At 40.7% G+C, this 20,227-nt stretch overlaps 1 protein-coding gene across 5 annotated transcripts in view; it reads right to left on the bottom strand.

Moving 5' to 3' along the window:
* Positions 1 to 20,227, bottom strand: part of LOC109199417 (programmed cell death 1 ligand 1) — a 198,748-nt gene that overhangs the window by 59,672 nt on the left and 118,849 nt on the right. Inside the window, exons 2-5 of one of the 5 annotated variants that reach the window (XM_025905335.1) lie at positions 19,799 to 19,992; positions 19,630 to 19,720; positions 16,507 to 16,866; positions 15,852 to 16,269 (exon numbers count right to left, since the gene is read on the bottom strand). The exons of 1 other annotated variant lie outside the window; for it this stretch is intronic. In XM_025905335.1, coding sequence (XP_025761120.1) covers positions 16,100 to 16,269; positions 16,507 to 16,866; positions 19,630 to 19,642 — 543 coding nt within the window. In that variant the 5' untranslated portion in view covers positions 19,643 to 19,720; positions 19,799 to 19,992 and the 3' untranslated portion in view covers positions 15,852 to 16,099. Of the gene's footprint in view, positions 1 to 15,851; positions 16,270 to 16,506; positions 16,867 to 18,778; positions 18,894 to 19,629; positions 19,721 to 19,798; positions 20,009 to 20,227 lie in introns of those variants that run through there. 3 more of the 5 variants (XM_025905334.1, XM_025905336.1, XM_025905331.1) reach the window with 3 other exon arrangements.

The following is a 20,227-nucleotide window of genomic DNA, read 5'->3' on the forward strand; positions in this document are numbered from 1 at the left end:
GAAAATCCTGTGTGGAGCTTTGTTTCCGGTGTCCTATTCGCGCCCTGTTTAATGTCCAAAAGAAGTTAACCAAATGAATGAATTAAGCGTCGATTTACATTTCTATAGATGTCTTGGTCATTTACCCAATATAACTGTAAATGATGTTCATGGACTGGTCGATATTTTGCCCCCACGCCTCAGAGCAAAAGAGAAAAGGGATTCAAATGTTATATTTCTCAGCTGTCCCTCGTTTATTGCGGGTGTTATGTTCTAAAAATAACCAGCGATGGGTGAAATCAAGTAGCCAATTTTATTTTTTTGATGCGTGGACATCGTGGACATCCAGTACTGCACTTTTTAATGTTGAAGGTAAGTCACAACATACCCTTCATACATACTAATGTATAGAAACCCTCACCAGCAATCGTTCATTTTTTGTGTGGCTTTTTTCACGGTTTGTTAACATGCTGTGTAGGTGTGTACTTGACTCGCTGATATCGACATAACGGGAAACATCTGTGACTGTTGTTCACCTGTAGTTTGAATGCTGAATATTTGCCTGTTTATAGAATAAGACCAGTCACTATACAGAGATGCGCTTCTGTATGTGGAGATGTGTCTTATGCTGCAGTGATGCAGTTCTGCTTGTGTTGAGTGATGCAAACAACCGATCGATCTAAACTCTTTAAACGTCAATCACGTGGTTACCGGCTACCGGCGAAAATAATCGGGACGGTAAGCCAATTTCTTTCTTAGCGCATTTGCGCCGCTGTGTGTTTTTGTGGTCTTCTTTTGCGGCTAATTCAGTGAATTTTGGTCTGATCGTGGTGAAACTTGGTGTGTGGAGTCAGTGATAGCTCTGGGAGCTAACCAGCCTATCTTTAACCGGTTACTTACATGAAGTCTGAAGAATTTCTGGTTCGGTTTTGTTTGTTTAGCGGACTTCTGCGCATTTACGTAACTGCTCGTTTAATCGCGGCTTATTTTCGGTGTGTTTGGTGGTTGTAGAAATGGTTTATATGACATTTTAGCTGAGATTATGAGGTTTCTGTGGATACCACACATGTCTGGACTTATATTTCTCAACCCGCGTTATAACCGATTATACGTGATCTCCTCCTTTTTGCCCCCGGTACCGGAGACGTGGGGCTTAAGTGGTTAAACGTCAAAATCTATCATTAGATTTTTTGTGACACAACAGTGGTGAGTGTTCCCACCTTCTGCTCTTTGGAACTTAACTCAATCTTTCCGTTTTCAAGTTTTGGACATGATTTTGGAGTATATTTTTGCAGTAGCGATTTACCGCAAAGTAAAGCTACCGGAAATGTGCAACCCCACATCCAGCCTCAAACCAGGAAGTTAGCACTTTCTCGTGCACATAGTCAATTACGTACACGTTGGTAAGTTGTCTTGTGGCAACTGACGAACTGAAACAAACGAGCGTGCTGTGTGTGCAACAGCGCGACAAACATTACCTGTCCTTTTATTAACTGCACAAGTAGTGCTGGTCACAGCTGCTGGCTCACTGGGTAAGGCTGTCATGGGTCTGTAGCTCTGTCACCGTTTTAGGGAACATATTTAGTTTTAAAGTAAGTTACAGGGCTTTTCCTGCCTTTCTGGAGGGATTATATTTCACTAAAAACGATCTAATACTCATGTCCACATAATTATGGATTATTATAATTATAATATTTAGAAAACACACACTGTATTTTAAATACATATATTAAGAAACAGATTATACTAGATTCATATTTTAAATAAGACAAAATGCTGATTTTACAGCAGTAAAATTATTGTATCTCTACAGTTTAAAAATGTAATAAGCTTTCTCCCTGCACAGAGTGAAACAAATGGGATCATCATAAATACATTATTTCATATATATTACTTTTTTCTCATTGCTTTATTATTGTGGCTCTAGTAATAAATAAGATTGTAAGGATTCTGGATCAGCACCATGATGGAAACTTGTGCCCACATTATATACAGTATTCTGAAGGTCTAAAATGTCACTGTGTGTCTGTGCATGTGTGTGTTTTATGTATATGGATTTTTTTTAAATTATTACTCATGATATAACATTGTCCAGACATGGCTGGTAAGGACATGAGGAGGAAACAGTAGGAGCTGTGTGAGGATACTAAAGGCAGTGGATCCCTCAGCAGCTGGATTACAAAGAGCACAGGTAACATTAACACGTGTACCAGTTGTTGGAGACGTATTCCAGGAATGTTTTGCTTCTATAACATTTTTCTGTCATCATTTTATTATAGATTAAGTGCAGGAGTTGTTAGGTGTGCATAATTAAATAATAGTTTACTGCAATAGCAAGTTGTGCCTTGTTCTCAGATGGACAGCAAGTGGAGAGTGATAGAGGAGACGAAGGAGGAAGAGAGGCAAAGAGTGAATCACAGACAGAGCCTAGTTTATTTCTCACAGATTTTTGTTGCCTTATGGTTCTAAGCACTGTCACCAATCTTTGCATTTTGTTATCTCATGACACTTGTTTAATCAATCTACAGCACATGTGTCAAACTCAAGGCCCTATAGGGCCACATCTGGCCAGGCGGACATTTATATCCGGCCCGCGAGATCATTCTATATAGATTTTTTATTATTATTGTTATGCATGGCCCGGTGATATGAGGCGCTACTAACACACAAACTACAGATCCCACAATGCAGCGCTGCAGCCTCCTTGCTGAATGCTAGGCTAACTGGGAACATTCCCACGTCAATCAAGTCAAACTTCTGTTATTGCGAAGCTAGCTGCTCACAATGGTGGAGAGAAAAGTTGACTCTTAAAGCAGAGCTTTTCAGCGCCAGTGGGAGACTGAATATATGTTTACAGACATTGCTGGTAAACCCGTGCGTCTTAGTGGAGCTAATGTGGCTGTAATTAAGGAATTTAATTTAAGACAGCACTACGAGACAAAACATCAGGATAAGCTGAAAAACGTAAATGTAGAGCAGAAAATACAGAAAGTAGAAGTCTAAAGAAGAATCTGACATTTCAGCAGACTTTTGTCACCAGAGCAAAATCACAAAGTGAAGCTGTTGTGAAAGCAAGTTTTATTGTAGCAGATGAGACAAATCAGCCCGGTACCACTCTGAAGAGCTGCATGATGAAGCTGTGCGACGTCTTGTGTCCAGACAAGATGCAGATTTTGGCAAATTTGAGCCTGAGCAGAGATGAATGTCAAAGTGTAACCGACATGAAACTGCCCTGGGACAAACTTGTTGGACTTACAACAAATGGAGCGCCGGTGTTGTGCGGTGAAAAAAGCGGACTAGTCAGCAGGATGCGAGTAAAGATGCAGGAGGAGAACTGTACCGGTGAGTTAACAGCATATCACTGCATCATACACCAGGAAAGGCTGTGTGGTAAAGTCCTAAAAATGGAGCATGTAGTGATCATTGTGATGCAAACCATGAATTTTATCCGAACTAAAAGTTTAAATCACTGTCAATTTCAGTCTTTTATGTGGGAAATAGATTCAGAGTTTGCTGACATTCCTTATCATACAGAGGTCCGTTGGCTGAGTTGGGATAAAAGTTCTCAGTTGAGTTTTTGAGCTCAGCAAGGAAATCTGTCAGTTCATGGACATGTATGATGCGGTGATGGCTAGGGCTGGGCCATATTATACCGTTCACGGTAATACCGGTATAATGTTAGGCAACGATAGGAAAATGAAACATCGCGATAGAATATGAGTAAAACGCGCATGCGCAGTGCCTTTGTTTTCATACGCACATGGGCGATTGTTGAGTGAAAAACATGAACCAGAATTGGTTTGTAAAAATGGTGCAACTTCAGTGATGTGGAACTGGTTTGGTGTTTGTCCGTCAGATACTCGACAAAGCACATTTTTTTGCAGAACATGCAAGCGGGCCGTCGTTATTGACGTGTTTGTCGGACTAAGATGCTCTTAAATCTGGGAGTAATCTGGGTCCTAAGCTCCGTATGCTTCAGGTCAAAGGAACACTGCAGCATCACTGAGAGTTAAAAACTGTCAAAATTCTTTCATCTTTAATAAAACGATCAGCATTACTGCTTTACCAGGTGTAACTATGAAGTTTAACTTCCAGGCATCCATGAAAACAGAATTTATTACACTTAACGGAGTTACAAGTTAGCAGGAAGCTAGCGGAAGTTAGCTCGCTAGTTTCGCTAGTTACCTAAGCATGATATAGCATGTTCTGACTGAGAGATTTCTGAAAAAATTCAAACGTACAGCTCTGCTATCACTTCCAACATAAATGAAGACAGGAAATTAAACAGCAGTGACGTTTGTAGGGTTACTGAAGTTGGGCTAGCTGGTATATAATGATGTGCTACGTGATCGCTAGCGACACAGCTATGTTAGCATAACATAAACAGTGAAGCTGGAGGACGAACACTAACACTTTTCCACTTATAAAAGTTAACGTTAAGGTTCCTGATAGTTAGAGACAAATGCAATCGCATGGCAGGATGCTGTAAACGGACCAAACTTCAGTCAGGAGAACAACTGAGATAATCCATCCACAATATGAGGTTAGTCATTAATATACTGCAACAACATGGGAATAGAGCAGCTGTGATAGAATACAGCATTAATGAATCAATGGTACAGAAGTGGAGAAAGCAAGAAGAATGAGTTTAATAAAGTTTGATTTATCTGACTGCTTTGTTTCGCTCAACGTGCCTTATAATCCCGTGCACCTTATGGTCCGAGAAATACGGCAGTATAATGTTGCAAAGCACCTCTTTTTAACTTCAGTGGATATTATACATGGTTATGCTCAGGATATGTCAGCCCATTTCTACTGGAAATGCCTTTTGGTTAAACTTTCAGCAAGGAATTTGCATTTACACTGTTAAATTTTTATATAGCTTTAATGCACATAAAAACCAGCTTCTTGTTTAAGTGAAAATAAAAGGAAGGTTGTCTTTTTGCGCTAGTAATGTTGTATTTTGTATTTGTATTTTGTCTCGCATCAATTATATCGTCAGTTATATCGTTATCGCAAATTTTCAAATATATATCGTGATAAATATTTTTGGCCATATCGCCCTGCTCTAGTGATGGCATTAAGTGAAGCTGTCACAAATGCACCAGTGCAACCTGCCTCACTTTCCCTGTTGCCAAATAATGTTGAACTAAGTCAGCGCAAGTGTTCCCAAATGCACACTTTGCTGATAAACTGAGCGCACTGATTTTGCAGCGCTTTGGTGACTTTGAAGCACAAAATGAGAATTTAGAGCTGCTTCACAATCCACTTACAGCTGACGTGGATACTGCACCTGTGCAGATACAGATGGGGCTGCTTTCTAATGGGACACTCAAGGGAAAGTACGACACAGCACAGTTTATTAGTTCCATTTCTGAAGCAATGCCCCAGCTCCGTCTACATGCGGCTCCAACCTCGTGTATGCTTTCATTTATTTTTTCTGGGTTTTTTGGCAGCATGTTCATATTTCTAACTTGCATAATTTTGACAGGATATATTTTTATGAAGAGCAAAATATTTAAAGTTAAAGTTTATTTTTTTAAGTTTATTCAATCTGGAATAATATTCCTGTCTGTTTTTATTCATTTATGTTTTAAAAACATTGTTTTAGTGTGTTCAATAAATGTTTATGTTGTTTGGCCCGCGACCTAAAGTGTGCCTTGAGTTTTGGCTAGGGCTCGGTATCGTCACTGATTTCTAGAATCGATTCGTTTCCGATTCACAAGGTCCCGAATCGATTTGATCCACGATTCGATTCAATTCGATTCGATTTGAATCTGGGAAATTTTGACAGTCAGAAATATTATAATTCAGATCAGTACATTTACATATTTTTGTATCTATAAAAAGGAAGCTGATACACGCAAGACTTTATCAAAGGTGTGAGCGTCTCAGCAGATGCCTTTGTGTCAAAGTAGCTGAAGATAAAACAGAGAAACATGAAGGTGGTTTTCCTGGTCTGGGGTTTTATAAAAATATTCTGCAGTACATCAAAAACTAAAGAAAACCATTAATCAACATATGAACGTTACCTCTGACGTTACAGCGGTTTTATTAGAGACACGGCTAAGCGTTTTGCATTTTGCATAATTTTAAAAAGTTTAAATTTGTTCAGTATTGAATGGCAGAAATTACGTTTTCTTTTGGGAAGAATGTAAAACGAAAAAAAAAAAAACCACTGGCCGACAGCGCTGTAAACAACAGTAGAGTTGTGCGTAACAAGCAAGCGAATAATGCAGAAAACAGATTTTTAGATGGGAAACTGTTGTTGAAGTACAGAGAGAGAGAGAGCTGTGCATGAAGTGAGATTTTATGGTGGTGGAAGCAAAACAGTAAAAGTCAGAGTGATTTCATGACGACGTTTATGTGGAGTAGTTTGGATCTTCTTTTGCTGCTGGTTCGGTCAATATTGTTTGGAGAGAGATCAAACTAACCGCTTTAGAATCAGCGCAAAAAGAGCGTGAACACAAAACGCGGACCCGCAGACACATCAGAATCAGCGAGCTGTTGGCTTTCAGCCCCGACCGTGTCCGTGCAGTTGTTGTGCCAGAAAGTGATTGTCTGCCAGAAAGTGATTGCCGTTCGCGGGAGCGCGCGCTTATAGCTGCAGCGCCCGTCGGGTGAGAAAGGCGACATCTCACTGACTCTGATCCGTCGGCGGGTCCGCGCTTTGTGTTTACGTCCTTGTGCAGAATCCGTGTACCTGCTCTCATTTACTGTCTTAGCTGTTTGGTGGTTGTTGAAATTTTGTGAGGTTTCACCTGAGATTCTGGCGTTTCGGGCAAAATTAATTTATATTAAAAAATCGATTCAGGATTTTAATGAATCAATTTCACGTTATCTAAGCCAGAATCGATTTTAATCGATGAATCGATTATTAAAACCCACCCCTAGTTTTGGCCCACTGTGCAATTGAGTTTGACACCCCTGATCTACAGCAACATTGTGCCCCATCAGGTAAAACATTGGCTACGTTTGCTTTGCCTTGTCGCCACCTCACAACAGTGATATAGTATGATGCGATCCCATATTAGATTCTTGATGAATGTGTGTTGTTGTTATTCAACCTGGTTCAATGTGCCCCTTTTTAACTTTGAGCACCCGCACCTTTAAACATCTCTGCACGGCCCTGCTGCACTTGTTCAAAGCGTCTCATAGAATTATTCTTTTTTTGTATCTTGTGAAATCTAGTTTCTAGCCTGCCATAGAGGGAGTGTTTTACAATCTTATAGTCTGCAGAGTTTGAAGTATCTCATTAGTCATTAGTTTGAGTATCTCCAGTGGTTACATTTAATCCTCTCGCTTTCTGTTCATGATTAGTATGTTTGTGTTTGACTATTGTTCCCTGTGTGTCACCTTTGTTTGCTGTAAAAAAAAAAACCCACTGATCTTCCGAGCCTCTGAGTGTTGTCTTCACTTGAGGCCATTCACCTGTGTTGGCCACCTGATCATGGCAATAGTAAACATAATTAACAGACCTACCAAAACCAAAAATAACCCAAAGTTTCTGGCTGTAGAAACAGACCATGACGGAGACAGAGAAAAGCAGCTTTACCTCTCAAATCTTTATTTTCTTGTTTCTTTTTGATGATGATTTGTCCATAAGTGACCTCGTCTGTTGTCATTGCTGAGTGGACTTCAGCACTCTCTGCAGAATAAAACACATGTGAAATTAGTGTAGGTTATGTAGCTGATAGCAACTGTGCTGCAGAAATATTTACACTAAAAGCATTTGGATCACCTGGACTGGCCTCCACATATGCAGACATCACATTTTGGGTTGTCTAGACCAAAATACAACATTTAGCTCTAAAAGGGCCTGATATCTGCTCAATAGGACATTATGCTGCCACTGTTCTATTTATAACGAATATCCTCATATGTGGATCTGATTTTTTGCAGTAACATAAATCAGGTAAAAAAAAAAAGGGGGGTAATTCTTTTTTTTCATATTATTCAGCCCATATAGCAAAGAGAAATTAAAAATGCATGCCATGAAAGAGTTCGGGTCTTAGGAGGATACAGAAAACATGACTACTCATGACAAGGATGCTTGTATTGGATCACCATATCAAAAGGTCACAAACCACCAAAATAATTAACTTTATACAAGTTAGATTCAGAATTTAAATATAGATAGTGAGACAAGTAGAATTTAGTTCACCTGTGGTTTTACACCTGCAGCTTTTTTTTTTGTTTTGGTTTCTTAAATGCTAAACAGGATGTTGATCAACTGCAAAGACGTTAGCGTATGTTAACCACAGACCACAAACACACAGTCCAGCACAGGAGAACAACAGTCAACACAACGCATCAGACTGCATTTGACTACAATGATCAAGTTGTTCCATTTATGACAAAAGATATAAAACAAAGTACAAAGATAAACTGAATAAAATAATAACAGTTCTAAATTCAGAGTTAAAGTAAAATTATTTAATTCCATCAAATTTGTGAAATGTTTGTTTTACTGTTAGAACAACAGAGATTTTCTAAAACCACTTAGTAGTTATGTATGTTGCATCTCTGAGACAGATATTTTTAAAACTCTAATCTACATGAATGGATTTAGGTCTAACTTTTATTAGATCAGTGTTTCCCAAACCTTTTTTGCTAGGCCCTCTTTGTTTTACAAGAAAAATGTTCGCGCCCCGCCTCGCTCATGGGCGCACAGACACACACGCACACACACGCACACATCCTCCAACCACACACGCGCCCATATTTTGCTCCATTGCGGTTTATTTCAGCCCTCAAACATTTAGTAAACAATTAAGCAAATACAAGTAATCTGCAGGTAGTAATAAAATAAACTACTAACTCTTTTACGCTACGTCCGCACCTACACGGGTATTTTTGAAAACGCAGCTGTTTCGTTCACACGTAAACGGCGTTTCGAATCACCGAAAACAGAGATTTTTAAAACTCCTTTTTTGCGTTTATGTGGGAACGAGGAATACAAAGTTCATCACGCAACGTCAAAGGTGTGCTTTTTTTTCACAGGTTTCACACGCTTACATATACACACGCAGTTACTGTTCCTCCATTTAGAAAGGCAGAGGCGTCACGGTGTGATTATTTTACGTGTAGTTTTGTTTTTCCCTGTGTAATAATATTCATCATTGCTGTCAATACATTTTTCAAAAAATGCCTCTCTTTGCATAATGGGTTTCAAAATATAAACAACTGTGGGATACTGTTTGTCCGTGATTTGAACAGGGGGAACAAATCGTGGCAGGATCAGCCTGATGTTATTTGTATCCCGCTGTAATACTGTACAAAGAGCTACCATCTCCAAAATGTCAGGAGTAGTTAGTCATTACAACAAGTGTTTGTGAACTAAAAATCAAGAATGTAGGATAATGTTTGTCCATGATTTGAACAGCCCAGGGTGTGCTCCCGACGAAGGGGAACCAATTCTGCAGGGGAGACTTACCTTGGCACTTGTGCAGGTGAAACCAAAGGGAAGATATGCTTCACCATATTTTCTAGTCTTTGGCTTAGAATGAAGTTGGTTTGGCAACATATTCAGCGATGCTTCATCTCCTGCTTTGCGTTTGTGTGGGAGCCCCATGCTAGCAGTGTCCAAGCGTTGTTTTTGGGTTTTTTCCCCTTTTCATGCCGTGCCCCCCCTGCAATGGCTCTGCGCCCCCCCTAGGGGGCGGGCCCCACACTTTGGGAAGGTCTGTATTAGATAGAGCTGGTAGGAAGTGCTAGGTTCCAATCTTGTCCTTGACCTTGGTTCAGTCCTTTGTTGTTGGTGTACATTTGTTTGTTCTAACAGGGGGGTTCATATTTGAACTGTTCTGATAGGAAAGAGCAGGTATACATTCTTCCACATTGGCAACCCAACCGTCTGAGAAACTCTGATTTCATCTCACCTGGCAACTTACTTAGACGTTGCTGTACATGTGATTCATATCTTAACTCAGTTTCACTGTCAGGGCCAAGAGTGCTGAGCATGGCATTGAGAGACCTGATTCGTAAAGCAAATCCCTTAAATGCTCCCTTAAATCTCTCTATTGAATGAATCCATCACATCAGCAATCTTAATGTGAGAGCTAGCTTATGTAGCTTATTCGGTGCAGCCATTGTGTCAGAATGGGGGAATTGAGAGGTCAGATAAGAGTCTGCTAATAGACAAGTTTCTTCCAGTTTTAGATGCTCCATTAGTATTACATATCCAAATAACTCTCTAGAATCAGAAGCCAGAGGAACATCAAGAGCCATCTTAAGTCTGGTAAACTCACTTGGGTTCTTAGTCACGATCAGTGTAGGGACTAACATGTTATTAAGTAACGCGTTACAGTAACTACGTTATTATTGTGGTAACGAGCACGGTAACTAGTTATTATGCCAAAATCAGGAACGCGTTACTCGTTACTGGGATTTAGATAGGGTCGTTATTCGTTACTTCGTGTGGTGGCTATCGCAGAGCTTCCACTGATTCAGTAACATTAGCAAGTGGTGGAGGCCAGCAGGTGGATGAAGGAAGGGGAGGCAGGAGGAGAGACCAGAGGTGGCTGGCGGTCCGCGTGTCAGGTGAACTGAACTTCAGGTAATAAGTTATGACCAGCAGTCTATCTGGGTCAGATATAAACCAAGTTTAGGTGCAGTTTATTTTCGTTATGCTTACTTTTTCACACTGCGTGCTAGCTAGGATGATGGAGTTTCTATACAGCTGGGTGGGTGCTATGTTACTGATGTTGAACTTTATTTTGTTCATAAGGGTAGTTAGTAGAGTTGCCAACCGTCCCGTAAAAAACGGAGTTGTCTCGTGTTCAGAGAAAACATTACGCGTTTCGTATTGAGGTGAAAAGGAACACAGTTTGTCCCGGACTTCAGCTCCAATGAAAAAGACACAAAGCTGAAGCTGCACAGCTGCCTCTTCTCCTCTCATTCTCTCCCCCTCCCTCTCCTGTTTCTACTTCAATCATGAAACTGATCAATGATCAGCTGATTGGCTTTTCTCTCTTGTTTGTTTATTGCCCACTTTGCACCAGAAAGAGGAAACCAGCGGATGTCGCGCTAAACAACAGCAGCACGTTTAAGCTTGATCAGCTGTTGTTAGAATTTATTTAATATTAATTTCTAGTATCAGCTGATGTTTGCTGGAGCCACAGCTGTAAAGCTGCTGGCCATGATATCGGTTTGGATATGTGGTGATTAATAAGAGAATTCTGACTAAAACCAAAGTTACTTTCCCTAGTAACTAGTTACCTTGAAAGTAATGAGTAACTTGAAATAACTGAGTTACTTTTGATGGAAGTAACTACTAATGTAACTAAGTTACATTAAGTTACTAAGTAACTTACCCAACACTGGTCACGATGTCTGGTATTCTTGGTGTAGCACACTAGTAAGTATATTCTTGAACTTCTAGAAGTGTGTATGATTGCACAGGAGCAACCTAGTAATCAGTGTTGGGAAGGTTACTTTTGCCCCTAAATGTATTTTGTAACATATTCCATTATGTTACTCAATGAGAGTAATGTATTCTGAATACTTTGGATTACTTAATATGTTATCATGCTTTTTACAACATGAATGTACTTTTGCTGTGTGATTTATTACTGTTACTGAAAGTTACTCGGCATACCAGTACATCTACATTTTTAAAACTTAATATAAAATGAGTAGCAGTAGAATTACCAAAAATAGAGAGGGGACAGACTAACGTATAAAAGGTTAGTTCAACAAAGTAACTGTATTCGGACTACCACCTTTTTAAAAGGTAACTGTAACAGAATACAGTTACTCATATTTTGTATTTTAAATACAGTACATGTATTCCCTTACTCCCCAACACTGCTAGTAGCCTCTAAGAATGAGAATGCTGAAGTCTCAATCATGCCCACTTCTGGGTGGTTCAATCTACGGTTGCTGGTGCCGGAAGTGGGAGGGTCTGAGAATTCTGAGTCTCACCTTCAGGTTTCCTGTGAACACATCGTCTCACCAGCAGAACCAGTAACACCAGTAGTACCACAACACAGACTGATCCAAGACATGACAACACAGAGAGAACAGGAGGAAGAGTGATGGAGGTGGAACCAGGAGGAGAGGTGGATGTAGGTGGAGGTGTGGATATAGGAGGAGGTGTGGTGGTGTGTTCCCCTAAAATAAAGCAAACACAGTCATTAAGTTGTCGTCACATTGTGAATGTTGAAAGCTGCAGAAACACAGACAGGTGAGTGTGTCACCTGTGACAGTGATCCAGCTGGATGGAGACTCTCCATGACCGCTGATGTCACACTTGTAGAGGCCTTCATCAGACCTGGAAACATGCTGGATGGTCATGTGACCTGTAGGCTGCTTCCTGATGAGGGAGCCATCTTTATAGAAAGCAGCTGGGAGGTTGGAGGGAGTGGTCTTTGTTTTACAGAGCAGAGTGACGTCATCTCCCTCCATCACAGGGAGGACAGGACTCTGCAGGATCACTGATCCACCTCAACACAGAGACAAACTACAGCATTTCATCCATTTACACACAGCTTCATCAACACTAACTCCACACACTCAGCTTACCAGTGACTGTCAGGTTAACCATGTTACTGATGGGACCCTCTCTGGACTCACACCAGTAAACTCCACTGTCTGATGTGAGAATGTAGCTGATACTACAAGAAGAATTAGCTGAATTTGTCGGTTTCCCCCATTCTGCTCCACACTGAGTCCTCTGCAGGTTTGTTGCATTTCTCCTCAGAGTCCATCCAGCAGAGCTGTCGTCCTCCTCACAGCTCAGAGACACAAAGTCTCCTTTAAAGAACTGAGAGCTGCTGGGACTCACAGTCAGACGAGCTGTGACGGTTAAAATGAAAAAATGATGATCTGTTAGACTTTTATCCAACCAGTGGTGTGATATTTGTTTTTTTATTTCATCAGCTTTACATCTGATATTCATTCTGCAAACATGAAAGTGTTGAATCTGATTAAAACATTAGCAGGATACACTGTTACATGTGAGATCCATTGTGAAACATGAACCCAATCCGGTCATATCAGTGAGCATTTCTCAGGTTTAAACTGTGACAGAAGAAGGTTACTGACCTTGGTTTGTTGTGCAGCTCAGCAGTGAGATCAGAACTAAAGAGAAATGACACTCAGGTTGATTTGAGATGAACATAAAGAACAACTCCACACAAACAGCTGACAAATAGACAAAGTTGTCTCTCTAATTTATCTGCTGATTCTCAATTTGATGCAACATGCTTCAATAAAAAAATAGCCATTCGGGAAAGAAGGGATCTAATCCAAGTCTTTGGACTGTGGGAGGAAACCTACACAGACACTAACCACGGCACCTCTGTGACATTTCTGCTGTAGATATAAATTGTAAATGACTCTATTTTATATGTTTTAACACCACATCCACAGTTTTCTGCAAAGCCTGTACTGATGTTAAATTAACCACAAACTTTAGACTCTTCTTCACACAAGTTTTATGTGAAATGGAGCTTCTAGAGTTTATTTTAATGATTTACATCTATTTGCGCTGACTACACTGTGATTATATATAGAAAATTTCCACTGCATTCAAATAACCCAGTAAAGTCATGTGTTCACTGTCCAGCTGTGTTGATATAATGAGTGAATGATTTGAGCTTTTCACTGCCTGCTGTGTTTCCTCGACTCCTGAGCAAAGATAAAGAGTCAGTTCAGACCTGCAGTTGGTCCTCGTGGTGTTTTGAACTTGAATTCAGCCTGATTTGTTTTTCATGTCTTCTCCTCCATCATCAGTTATCAGGAGAGCAGACAGTCAAAGTACAAGAATTCAAACAAACACAGAGATTCTACTTACAGAGCAGACACAGCACAGATGTTTCCTTCATCGTCCTTCTCACTCATTTGAGCTTTTTTTCATTTCTCTCACTGACACCAAGTAAAGCCCGCCCTCTTCCTCTAAGCACCAGCTGTCTATTGGTTCAAACACAGTGGGTAACTAAATTCTTGTAAAAATGCAAGATATAAACTATAAACATGTACCTTTTAATGGAATGAGCTTCCTCAGACATTTGGCAATTTTTCGTCACTCATCCAAGTGACTTATTCAGCCTCTGCTGACTGCAGGTTTCCCCAATCTTATAAACAGTACATTACATAGGATAAATCCTGGCAATCCTCCTGGCAGCGTACACAATGTTACTCTGTTTGTATCGGGGGACCTGATCCTCAGGGTGGACTAATTTTTGGCGCAGTGTGTTTTGGGGTTTAAAAGCCACAGAAACCCGGTGTTTAGAAAAAAATGCGTCTCAACTGCTCCGACACTCCTGACACATATGGGATCACTACAGGTTTTCACCTGGGCAGCGGTTGTCTTTCTCTCCTGGATCGACTGGAGCTTTCTTTAGGTGTCTTTCCAGCTTTGACAAAAGTCCAGCTGGGATAACCACATTTACTCAGGGCCTTCTTGATGTGATGTTCTTCTGCCTCCCTGGCCGCTGTGTCAGTGGGGATGGCGTTCGCTCTGTGTTGTAGCGTCCTGATGACACCCAGTGGATGATGAGAGTCAAACCTTAAACCACAGAATGTTTGATCTGCTCCCTTCAGACAGGAGGCTCTGGTCTATCCGGACCAAAACCTTTTGCCATAAGAACACTTTCTTTCCCTCTGCTGTTGGACTCATAAACATTTACCATAAGACTTTCCCTACAACCTGCTCTGATTCAATCACATGCGGCACCTGTTCTTTTTTGCATTATAACCTGCATTCATGCATACATATCAGTCTGTTTCTCACATTTTATTTTTATTCAAGTGTCTGTTTTATCGTGTTTGCACAAAGTGCCATAGCAATTTTCTAATGTTGTAAATCTGCTCAACATTTGGCAATAAACCCTCTTCCTGATTTCTGACTCAGCTGAGACTGAAGAAGTCACTTTGATGAGTGACGAAACGTTTCTCCCACTGAAAATGCCCAGATGAACAGAATCACCCTTGACTGAGCATCAGGACTACCGTGTCTATGTTGTGTTCTGGTGAAGTAGCCAGTCTCCTGATTTAGAACTAGTTGAAATGTGAGGTCATATTATGAGCTGCTAACCGGGGCGATCGTGGCTCAAGAGTTGGGAGTTCGTCTTGTAATCGGAAGGTTGCAGGTTCGAGCCCCGGCTCGGACAGTCTCGTTCGTTGTGTCCTTGGGCAAGACACTTCACCCGTTGCCTACTGGTAGTGGTCAGAGGGCCCGGTGGTGCCTATGTCCGGCAGCCTCGCCTCTGTCAGTGCGCCCCAGGGTGGCTGTGGCTACAGTGTAGCTTGCCATCACCAGTGTTTGAATGTGTGGATGACTGGATATGTAAAGCGCTTTGGGGTCCTTAGGGACTAGTAAAGCGCTATACAAATACAGGCCATTTACCATTTTACCAACCTCCAGGTTAGCCTGCACTGTACAGGTAGTTGTTAAAAAAACAGGCAGTTTTATCAATGTAACAGGGAGGAAGAATACAGAATAATGTATTTGACCAATTGTCCAACGATTCTGATATATTATCCACTACCTCTGAGAGGCAGGTCTGTAATTATGAGAAGCAGAAACAGTTCACACATGGTTATATTTATTTTAGATCGACTCACAGTGACAAAATCTGCATCAACAGTTTCAGGAAGTCAGAGCTTCTGATTAAAAAACAAAAACAAAGTACAGCCACAGGAAATGTTGGAATAAAACAAACAAACAAACAAAACACACATTAAGTACTAACACATGTGGATCTTTGTTGGGAAAATATATAAAGGAAAGTAACAGACCTAAGAGTCTCCTTCATAGAAGGTAAAGTTCAATAAAGCTGAATCGTTCCAGGTCAAAGGGAGGAAATGTTGGACTCTGCAGCTACATAGAAATGTTTTTTTCTTTGGTTTCATTTTAATTTAATTGCATTTAAAACGAGTCAAACACCAGCAACATGTGATCAAAGGATCCTGAGTCATATCAGACAAATACTGTTTATATTCCAAACAACTTTCTCCACTTTTCTGATGAAAAATGTAAATTAAATGTAAAATCTGGACGTGTCTGACAGATACCTGCTAAATGTTTAATATTACTGGTACTGATTTCTGTTTTTCCACGTTTTCAGTGACACGACTGAAATCAAAGGACAGGAATCACAGTTAAGCTGACATTTCAAACAGGCTGCAGTTCAACAGGAGGCTGGTAGGAATCCTGACTCTGTTGTTGTTTATGTTTTCTGTAGATTACAAAACCAAAAACAGAAGCAACAAGAAGCACAGCAGGAACAATCAGACCAACGATCAGTCCAACAGATCCATCCTCTGTGCCTCCTCCTGTCTGACCTGCAGGTGAGAAACAGGTGTGAGGTGTCAGCTGTCAGGTAGGTGATGATGAAGAACAGAACAGAATCCATTTCCTCTTCAAACTGCTGTCAGACATTATCTACTGCACTCTGATCACATCACTCAGACCAGCTGCTTTCTACAAAGTCTCATCAACAACATCTTTAGAAACAAACATCAACAACCAGGAAGCAGCTTCACCTCTGATCACACACACACTCAACTCTACTCACTCACCTGGAGGATCAACATGAAGGTGGATGATACTGATGGGTTTACCATCTAAAACAGCTCTCTTCCTGCGTTTAGTTCCTCTCTGGACGACACGACACTCGTATGTTCCAGTGTCATTAATCGTCACATTCTTCAGAATTAAAGACACGTCTCCATTCTTCATCTGTCTGTCCTGCAGATCCACCCGGTTCTTAAAAGATGGATGCTGTTGTTCTGGATAGAAACGCTCATCCCGGAACACAAGCACATATTTCTCTCCCAGATCAGCTCTGCTCCACTCTAGAACAATAATGTTGTTGTTGTTTGGAGCTCGACATGTCAAAGTGATGTCCTGTCCAGACTCAGCTGTGATGTTTTTGTTCCCTGAAAGAGGAAACAGCACAGAGCAGAGAGGTTAAAGGTCAAAGTACAACCGCTCACTTCTACACCAGGCAATGAGAGTGAAGGTCACTTGTGTCGAACCTCATTTTTCACTGACAGTGCTTTAAAAGTTGTTATAATAGAAAGGTGTCTCACTTTGTTACCTGCCTACAATAAATGAGCTAATTTTGAAGTGTAATAAGTGTTTGGTGCACTGGAGTTCTCAGAAATGCTTTAAGCATGAGATCTTTCTGTATAGGCTCCACATTTCCTGCAGCTTCACAAAACAGAAACATGTGCTGATAATAAGTGAACATAATGTGTGAGAGAAAGCAGCCTCTAAGACACTGTGAGTCTCTGCATGCTGCCTTTATGGAGCTACAGCTGTTTGTACACACTGAACAAAAAGCTTTGTATCTGTATACTGACTCCTGAAACTACAACATATCACACTGACACACACATTACACTTCTGTCTCTGTCACAGCTGGATTACAGGGACAGATGTTAAGTTTATACAGACTCTGCCCACCCATGTGTCACCTTCACAGCAGCATTAAAAACAGTAGCTTGTTATTTACTAATGTCTTAATTGCATTATAATTTCGATTTAACGACTCGATGGAAACAGCACTTAGTTATAGTTACATTACTTTTCCATTTCTCCACAATGTGGTCTGAGATCTCAAGTTACTGGTGAAGCAGAAACTTTAAGCCACTAATCTCCTGTCTGTGTACGTGTTGCTGTTTGGAGAGCAAATGCAGAAGAGTTTCCATCCACTGCAAACATGTTTCCTGTTTGGTTTTCAAAAATGCCAAATGCACATCAATGGACGAGGATGACCTATGAGTTGGTTCAATGCCGATTGGGTGACGAGAGGGATATAAAAGAGATATAAAAACAAAACATGAGAATCACTTCAGCTCTTTGTGTGTTATAACTCGACTCTTCTTTGTGGTTGACTGAAGATCAACAAACAGCACCAGGAAGATTTGCCCACAGACCGGTTGTACCACATACACTGCCTCCATCAACATCAAACACTGTGCAGGTAGATGAGCCGTCCGCCTGCCTTCATATTACTGCACTGAAGCATAAAAGCAGTATTAGAGTGGCAGCTTCAGATGCCACTGCCTTGCTGCAGCAGCTGCCTCTATTCAGAGGTGAACTAAAATATTATAACTGAAAGATACCCTCGGTATGTTGAACTCTGCAGTACAGGAGCCTGTGTGCAGCGTACTTAACAACTCGCAAATATGCATCAGTAGCAGTACAGATCAGTAGCCTCTTCCATCTGAAATGGGAAGTCAGAAATTCCTCACTCTTAGTCAAAATTACTTTCAAATAGAATAGCTTTGCTTTCTACTTCACCAACCTCAACTTGACAATCCAACATGGCAGCTGTGCACACAAACAGTATCAAACCTAAAACGTGTAATCTGTACTTTCACTTTTGTGGTATTGTGTTAGCATCATGCTGTATGGCTAGTTACAGATGGAAAACCAACAGAATAACAAATCAGTGAGAAATCAAATCAGTGAGATCTCCAGCATGTCACAGGTCTTTGGTGTCCATCCACATCCATGGACTCCACTTAGCTAGAGGCAACATAAACAGTGTTTTCTTTTCTTTTATGACCAACCGTGCTGGAAGGAAGTTAGCTCAGGAGAGACGTCACAGCATGAACTTCATCAAACCTCTGAGATTACATAAGCGTAACAAGATTTAAAATTTTTTACTGCTGCCATCTTGGATGGTAAATTCAGGATTATTGGGGATTTTCTCAGGTGATATTTGAAAGCTGAATTTCGTACTGTAACTCGTTACCGGGTTACATAAAAACTAATTCAAACTCCATCTTCGTTTTTATGTCAGAGCGAAACTGATTTTGGTTTCTCATAGTTAAATCTCACCTGCAGAGACAAACACGAAGAGATCGACAAACAGCAAAGTGGAGAAAAACAAAGATGTTCGGCGAGACATTTCCGCAGCCTAGCTAGCTAACACTTCCACCTAAACATCAGCGGACGTCACATCCTTTGTTTGGAGACAGAGTGTACTATCATTTCATTTTTTGGGATAGTTCTCAATTATATTTATATTTTGTAATATATTATTATCATGGAGAGGCTGCAACAGCTCGAGACGAGAAAGAAATGAAAAGAAACGAAGAAGGCATAACAAAAAAAAACTGAGTTCTACTTCCTGTCTTGACTTTTTCTACTGGAATAAAAGAGCTGATGCAGAGTTTTTATCTAAGTGGTGACGCCTGCCGTTCAGGAGAAAACTGCAGAAAAAATGCTATTTGACGCAGTGATGTCAGGTTGATTTGGGTTCCAGAGATTCGTATTATTGGGTTTTTATTTACTAATGTGATGATGGGGAACTGGGGATTAACTTCTGAAAGTCACAGAGAAACTTTGATATCTCAGTGAACTGCAGATAAAATTCGATAAAATCCAAACACTTAGATATGAAAGCTGAGCTAAGACTAGGCTAGCTTTCACTGAGAGTTTGGTTATCTGACAGCCTGGTCGATTTTTAAAAATTTGAATATTTTGAAAAAGTAATGAAAAGTAACATAGCACTAGTTTATTAAACAGCAATGCCTAAACAGTCCTTAGTTTTGAGAAGAATAATCTTTCATCTGTCCTGTTCTCTTTCTTACATCTTCTCTCCATGAGAAACAGTCCATCCCCGATGGATCAGAAACAGTGTTTTCTGATATTTGTTGAGATATTTGAAACATTTAGTTTGAAATTACCTGTCACTTCCATCCATCCATTCTCTTTAGCCTATCCTCATCAGGGTCGCAGGCGGAGCCTATCCCAGTTTTCATAGGATCAGACCCATTACTGAAACAAACAAAACAAAAGTTACTCTACAGTAAAGCTCGATAGATGCTGAATCACTGCAACTATAGCTTCACTGACTTTTGCAGCATGAACACTGGCGGAGGTGTGGTCCCTGGCATAGCTGTAGGGGAGGGGTGGTGCAGTGAGCTCAAGGGGGTGGTACCGGGAAGCAGGTGAGCCACAGGTGGTGGCGATTGTGTGATGACAGTGTCTTTCTGTTAGTCTATAGTGACGGCAGAGTCGAGTGGGAGGAAGAGCTGGACTAGAACGGACTGTTACCGTGCAGAACTGTCAATAAATACATTTATTATGAGCAGAAATATTGTGTGTCACATACTTTACAAACACATAATGGGAATGACAGAAATTCAGAGAGGTCTATACATCCAGGATCAGCTGAGAGGAAAGCAACAAACTCCAGCCCAAAGATGATCTGCCTTGACATTAGCTAGAGATTCACATCATAGCCTCATGTGACAAACCAACATCAGTCACATGGGTGTATCA

Source organism: Oreochromis niloticus, linkage group LG3 (genome assembly GCF_001858045.2).
Source record: "Oreochromis niloticus isolate F11D_XX linkage group LG3, O_niloticus_UMD_NMBU, whole genome shotgun sequence".
Lineage (NCBI taxonomy): Eukaryota > Metazoa > Chordata > Actinopteri > Cichliformes > Cichlidae > Oreochromis > Oreochromis niloticus.